Below are 7,493 nucleotides of genomic sequence, written 5' to 3' on the forward strand. Positions count from 1 at the left end.
TGGTCAAGACAGGACATACATTTCACTAATTCAGATAAAACACAATAATGAGCTTCTGGTTTTAACACCATCTCACATCCTTTGCTCTTATTCTCCCTTCTGTCTCCATCAACAGGGACTAATAGCACCAACGCAGTGAGTGGATCAGGGGGTTTGGGTCAGAGCCAAGGTGGTTCTCAGTGTCTGCCCCCCAACATGTCCGCCCCACACCAGAGGAAAGGAACCTTCACTGACGACCTCCATAAACTGGTAGACAACTGGGCCAGAGATGCCATGAACCTCTCACAGGTTAACTGCAGACTTGTAATTCTTTGTCTTCTGACTAATATGTCAGTCCAGTAGTTGACGTTTCAGATTGTTTCAGGCTACTTTCAAAACATGTGAAGCATTTATTGTTACATGCTGATCCCTCAGAGTACAGAGTACAACTGTTTTGTCTGATGGTAATAATCAGTGTAATGGAAACTGAACTAAATATTCACTTTCAGGGGAAGAGGAGTGCCAAACAGCTGCAGCAAACCCCTGCACAAGGACACAGCTATGAGGTTAATTTAAAAACACACACGTCACGGATGTGGGGCGGGGGTTAACTTAATTCAAATTTGTTACTTGGTAATTTTATTAAGAAATTTGGTCAGATCTGCTCGTTTGTGATGCAAAGGAAGAACCATGACAGTTAGCATGAATGAACTTTTCTCTTCATGTGATCTCCCAACTCTCCAGGTGATCCAGTCTGCCAGTCTGGGCAGGAAGTACTCTGCACCCAGCCAGCTGTGTCCCAGCAGCATCGGAGGCTCCGCCCACCTCCCTTCAAACGCCACCACTGCTACCTCTATGGCCGTCCGTAAGGGCTCCCTGTGCCATCCGCCCGCTTCCTCTACTTCACCTCAACCCCAACCTCCCCAGTTCATCCACTACACTCCCACCGCCGCCTACAGCGCACAATGGTCCGGGCCTGCTCACAGCCTCTCGAGTCCACATCAGGTCCCAGCACAGCCCGGGCCCCTGCTGGTCAGCACTTCCCAGCCCCTCGGCCCCTACCCAGCAGTCTCTGTAGGAGGCCAGGGCCAAATCCCCGGGCAGGGTCCACTCCAGGCTTTCCATCTTGCCCACTCTCTGCAAAAATCTGTCAGCAACCCAGGAGGACCCAACCTGAGGACCACGTAGGGCTGGGGAATGGGCTGGAGTGAATCACGGCCCGCCTGGTCAGAACAGAAAAACAGAGTGTTATACGCTAGATCTGCCGGAGACGATGGGAGAACTGAGGGATGCAAGGAGTATGAAATAAGAGAAGCAGAAAGAAAACAGGGAAAGAAATAAGGAATACAGACTCTGTATCCATCCTTTTGTGCAAGAAGCTGTCACAGAAGCAGTCTGTGATCTCCTTGGTCGGCTGTTTTGGACTGAGGGCTTGTGACAGCTCAAAGAAAAAGTAAATAGACTCATGTGTGCAATGTTAAAGGCCAAAGAGGTATTAACAGGGTGCAGGATTGGTATTGTAGTGTTGCTGTTGTGTTAAGGCACTTATCGCTTGGTCACACTTGTTCCATTTCAGGCATTAACTTCGGTGAACAACAGTCTATGAGGTGGGTCAAACAGGCGACCTTAGAGATATTGCAGAGGAGAGGTTATATCATTTTGAGGGGGAGGAAAGAGGTGGCCAGCCTTTGAAGAAACCAAATTTAGCTCTTGTGTCCACACAGCAGCTCTTATTAAGTTCTCATGCTGAGATAGTCTCAAAGGTTTGAATCATTGGTTCTTTTATTGAGTATTTTGAAAAGTTCTTAAATTAGATCTAAATATCCAATAATTCCCTGAAATGACTTTGGGACTCTTCAAAGAGAGGCTGTAATATGCTTGTCAAAAAGCTGCATACAGCTGCAGATAAAAGCTTTGGCCACATGTGGAAGCCAAATGAAAGCGTGCTGTTGCATACAGCATGTGAGTTTTAGGAAGTGTTTGTTCGTCAGTATTTACAATTTGGAAATTCATCTAAACCATTAAAAGCACAAGAAAGCCCCCCCAAAAAAGAACCAAACATAAATTGGGATAAAAGAAAGTCTGAGCTGCCTAGTTCAGAGTAAGTCCAGCACATGATGGCGTTCTTCACCTGTAAGCCCGAGTCGCGACAGCTGCTCCTCTGTTACCCTTTGGGTCTTGTGCCTCCCTTGTTCTGACAAATTGCTGAAACAGATGGAGAAAGATGGAGGAGAGTAAGAGGACAAAGATGAGCAAGCGCAGCATGTGTTGGTTTTTACGTAAGAGTCAAACACCTCATCCATTTTCCAATACCCACTTTCCGATTTAAAGTACTGAATGGACGTACAGATGCTTCTGCACCACAAACGCCTCCTCACCATCACGACTCCACCTCTCCCTCCATCTCTCCCTCTGTCCGCCTGTCTCTCTGTTGCCATTTGAAGCAATAACAGCAGAAACCTTTTAGAGAAAACGTGAGCGGACTCGACGTGAAACAGTGGCCTTGTTATCAGAGTAATCTCGAGTCCCTGTACAGTTTGTGTCTCAGTTCATTTTTTAGAATGTCAGCTATTATGATTCCATTTTGTTATTTGTATTGTGTTTTGTTGGGTTTTGTTTGGCTTGCTGCACACGCACACACAGACACACAGTACATTAGACACACACACACACACACACACACACACACACACACACAGACTTGTGTACAAACATGCACATTGAGGCGTAGCAGCGGTTTAACAGAGTGACACATTAATGCCTCAGTTCTCATTATCATTAGTTTGCTTTCGACGTGTGTTGAAATGATTGCAATGTACATTAATGTCATAATTATTGTTGTGAATGATTATTATTCTATTTAAAAAGAAACAAAAACAAGAGCGTGTTCTGTGGACGGACCTGTTATACGAGCACATCGGCGTGCGATGTGAAAACACTGTGATTATCGTTGTTTATTCTGAGACAATGTTGTTGGACAACATTGGGGTGAGGATGAACTGTCACAAATCAAGAAAAACAAAAGCAAACTGAGGACCGCTTGGGGTTGCTTACACTTTCATTTCATTGCAAATTCAGCAAAAACATTCTTTTAACAATGTGAAGAAAAAAAAAATCCTTCTGTAACAATAATCGTCCTCACAGTCAGCTTAAGAGGACATTTTCCAAACAATTGCCTTACAACAAGTTATCGACTGCAGCTTCAGTTTCTTAAAAACAGATTGAAAGTGGAACGTGACCTCGTTGCTGGATCATTAAAACAAACCGGGGTGAAAGGCAGAATAGTTGATATTTAGATAATAAAGTAATGCTAGCTATTTTTTCTTAATACAGTACTTATATATCAGACACTTTAAATAGCCCTCTTCTCCCCTTTCTCCCCTGGTTCTGTTAGAAGAATGTGAATGTATAAACCAATGGTGTCCATTTTAATGTACTTGAAAACTGTCTTTAATTTTCTCTTTTTTTTTCTTTTTTTTTTTTTTTTTTCCATTTGCTTCCCCCCCGACCCCCCCATCATCACCTCTCGAGCCTCTGGTGAAATCTGGAGGTGCTCACTAGTGCCTTGCATCTTTCCTGTTGCTTGTTCTGTCGGGGGTTGACGGCTTTGTGTTAAAGTAAGCACACTTGGCAGCATGTGTGGAGAGTTTTTGGGGGTGTCACTTTGAAGTCGGTAGTTGTGATTGGATTGCAGGCATGTAGTAAATGGGAGGAGATACAGCAATGATGACTGTTAGCTCTTGATGTGTGTGCTACAGCTGGTTGGTGGTTTATTCTCTTTGATAATGTAAAGAAGAATGGTTCCGCATGTTGGATTGAAAACAAATTCAGTCCTGAATATTAACCGCTTAACCCTTCTGCCATTCAAGCGTATGAGATTGGCCACTGCAGGTCGAAACACAGGAGACTGTGACTTTGGCCCAGTTACTACACCCAAGATTAAAGATGGAGGGAATAAAAGAGTTTATCAGTGACATTTCTTTCAGGGTTTTTACATGTAGATATTGGAGGAAAAGAGGTGTGTTTATATTTTTTTCAGGAGGGAGTTGTTGAAGATTGTATTTGAAGCTTGGACCATTCTGTACTTTAGGCACCGGCCCACACAGGAGCAGGATTCAGTCAGCAACAGGACAAATCGGTAATCAAAGTTACTTCATCTGTTAGCTTTGACTATCTCTCGTTTTCATGATATCTTTACCAAAAAGTAACGATGATGTGACCTCTGGATTGGAGTTGTGAATTGTTGTTCCATTCAGTGAACAGGAAGTGCTTTTACCGAGGCACATCTATCAGAAACTTTACTGTAAAATTACATCAGCAAAGCGGGTTCAAAGTGGGCCCAACTCCACTGAAAAGTTTTTTGTACATTTTTATTTCTAAAGGAGCAACAATCCATGCAAACACAAACATGTTAAGGTATCTTTTATTAGAATTTTGACACTAAACACTCAACTATTTGATTGATTTTGTTGGGTGTTTGCAACAGTTATGATTGACAGTGAGAAAACATGTCTCCATCTGATTTCTGATTGGTGCACAGATGAAGATTTATCCCTCAGAGCTCAACCCATTTTGAAATCAGCAAGAATTTTCACCTGTAAAGTAGCCCAAACTTCCCAAACACTCCAGGAATTCTAGGAATGTTTTCAGTGTCAAATGCAGCATAAAGACTGCAAAGTTGCAGGAGCCATAATGATTCCAAGTACAACTCATTTTTTATCCCACGAGGAACACGTTGGCTGTCTTACATTTTATTATCCAAAAGCATTTAAAAAGCCGCAGAGCTTGCGCGTCTTTTTAACGGAGGTCGTAGCCTAATCATCTCGGATTTGCTACTTCGGAACAAAAAGCACAAAAGCAGAACTGTCTGTTTTACAATCTACTCCCACTGTATACAGCAGGTATGCAGCCGCACCTTTGGGTCACAAAGAGAAGAAAAAGTATTTTAAGACGGGGGCGTCACTGTGCTCCAGGCTGTGTTGGTGGTGGTTTTGATGATTGTGATGATGGTATTGGAAGTGATAATGGAGTTCTGGCAGTGATGGATTCAAGGCCTTAGACACCCTGTCCTTGTTTTTTCTTTTTATCAGAAACATGTCTGGTACAAACTTAGACATTCACTTATCTATTGATTTGCTGGGAATAGGTTTTACTTTGTACAAAACAAACAAACATTTGCCTGTTTCTCTTGAGACATTTTCCATTTCTCGTGAATAACAATGCAACATTTTTACTAGGCACGTTTGGTTGAAGCTGTGAATAATCATTGAGCCTTTTTGCTTTAGTTAAGAGCATTCTGTTCTTTGTGATCTGTTGGAAGAAGTCAAACCTTTAATAATGCCATTTGACTAAGTGGAGCAGAAACAGAGGACAGAATACAAAAACAAAAGAGTGTATTAACCTGCTTTTTCTCACTGGAGCTGCTTTGACAGGTAACCACCTGGATATTCATGTTTTCATTGCTCTAGCCTCGAATGATTTCCACAGTAGAAGTTTGATGCTTTTTTGCCGTGTTTATACGTCATTACTACACAGAATAAATAAAGCAATGCAATATTATTTAAAGTTACAGTTTGCAAAGATTACAGATGGGTTCAAAGATATGCCCTTGCTGTTAGACTCTTATCTTTAAAGCCCTATCAGTTGTTGTGAAGTTGTTTCAGAGTTGTGATGGAGGGGTTCTACTGTGAAAGGCTTGGGAGTAATTTAGTTTGGGCACTCTTATTGTGAAGTATCATGAAGGTCTCCTTCCCCGTCTCATGCAGTGTAGCAATGGTTGTTTTGTTTTTTTTACTCGCATTACATTCAGTTTTTGCCTGTTTGGGGCTTATCTTTTCTGCTTTTGACTGTAGAAGTGCCCACGTGTACAAAATGCCTTTCAGATCAACACACACACACACACACACACACACACACACACACACACACACACACACACACACACACACACACACACAGTGCATAACCTTGCTGTTTCACATTGCTCTTTACTGTGGATTGTTGATTTTCGAGCACAGCGACTAGTTCTCCTACAGACTGTTACTGAAAACATGTTGATTATGTTTCTGCTCTCACTGATGTTTTATATTTTATTTGTTTTATCAGCAGTTTTAATGTCTCTAGTGGCACCTAACTTAATTCAGTGGTTTCATTTTTTCTGTAACGTGTTTGACATTGTACAAAGTGGTCGAATAAAAAAAAACAAGAATGAATGAATGACAGAAAATCAAAAAGATACATGTAGGGAGTCATCGGCAGCCTTTTCAAGGTATGTTTTGCACTAAGTATAGAGTGTTCAAGCTTCATATTGAAAAAGAGTTTGCGCTTTGCGCTACAAAACAATTTGTTACTTTATTTGTAAAAACTTAATGAATAAAAGTTGTTCAAATTAATCTGAGAGACTGGACTTTCAATTTAGTATGAAAACAGGAGTGAAATTAAACAATATCTCTGTCCTGTGCTTTTAAATGTATTTTTTTTACAGGTCGATGGGTCATGATGAATGACTAAAATATATGAGATATGGAGAGACAGGCAGTGACACAGATAGTTAGAACTGTACACCATAGAAGTTTTTTTTTTTTTAAGTTTTTCTTCTGCTTTTTATTTCTGTTAAGAGACTTTTTAAGACATCTCATATTATGTATACAATGATTCTAAAAACATTTAAATTCAGCTAAATTTTCTGTTATAAAAAACTTACAAATGGTTACAATGTCAGTAAATGTAAAATAAATAACATTAAATGAATCCTCTCGACAGCACAGTGTTAAACGAACATTTTACAGATTTAGAATTACATTTATGAATTTGTCATTTGAATGGTTTTCAACAGTTGTAGTTACTTTTCATCATTCATAATTTAGACCTACAGATAAAGCGTGCAAAAGATACTAAGCACCACAAAAGGAGGAAAGTTGCAGCTTTTACCAAGTGATGGGGAACAACTTCAGAAAAGAATTGCAAGACAGAAACTTATTGGAATCATAAATATAACCAGTACCTATCCTGTCCACAAGGCGGCAGCACCCATCATCATTAACTTCATTGCATTTATTGGTCTGTGTCCTGTTATCCAGATACATTAAAATATGTCTTGCTTCAAGGCCAATCAGGAAACAGCTCGTTGTGAGGTGTGAAGCTGCATTTCCTATCTGTTTCCATGGAAACAATGAAAACAGCAGTGGCCCAGAGAAAAAGAGGCCAGAGGAAGGAAGCGGGGAAGGAAAATGAGACTTATAGTGTTACACTACAACAATACATTTCCATCATGCAGTTTTCCTGCTATGATATAAAGACTGCACTGCAAAAAATGACACACCTTTGGATTAGATTTGAATAGGCTTTGTTCTTCAAGTTAGTTAAATGCTTCTATTGATTTGGAATTATTTAACAATATGTGGCAAAAATATATTGCATAATAGATGTTTAATCCTGCACAGCCTGTTCTAAGGTTAAAAAAACGGGAATAAAATTCTGATTTTTCCAAATAGTAATTTTTTTTAGTGTTGTGT

The 7,493-nt window shown here is 40.5% G+C and overlaps 1 protein-coding gene across 13 annotated transcripts in view; it reads left to right on the forward strand.

The window, feature by feature from the left end:
- The window catches only part of wnk1b (WNK lysine deficient protein kinase 1b), an 80,851-nt gene extending 74,480 nt beyond the window's left edge, over positions 1–6,371 (forward strand). For all 13 annotated transcript variants that reach the window (XM_079335096.1, XM_079335106.1, XM_079335108.1 and 10 more), the window contains 3 exons: positions 116–288; positions 489–545; positions 724–6,371. In XM_079335096.1, coding sequence (XP_079191222.1) covers positions 116–288; positions 489–545; positions 724–1,167 — 674 coding nt within the window. In that variant the 3' untranslated portion in view covers positions 1,168–6,371. The remainder of the gene's footprint in view (positions 1–115; positions 289–488; positions 546–723) is intronic.
- Positions 6,372–7,493: the final 1,122 nt, after the last annotated feature.

This window comes from Symphodus melops (assembly GCF_947650265.1).
Source record: "Symphodus melops genome assembly, chromosome: 22".
Taxonomy (NCBI): domain Eukaryota; kingdom Metazoa; phylum Chordata; class Actinopteri; order Labriformes; family Labridae; genus Symphodus; species Symphodus melops.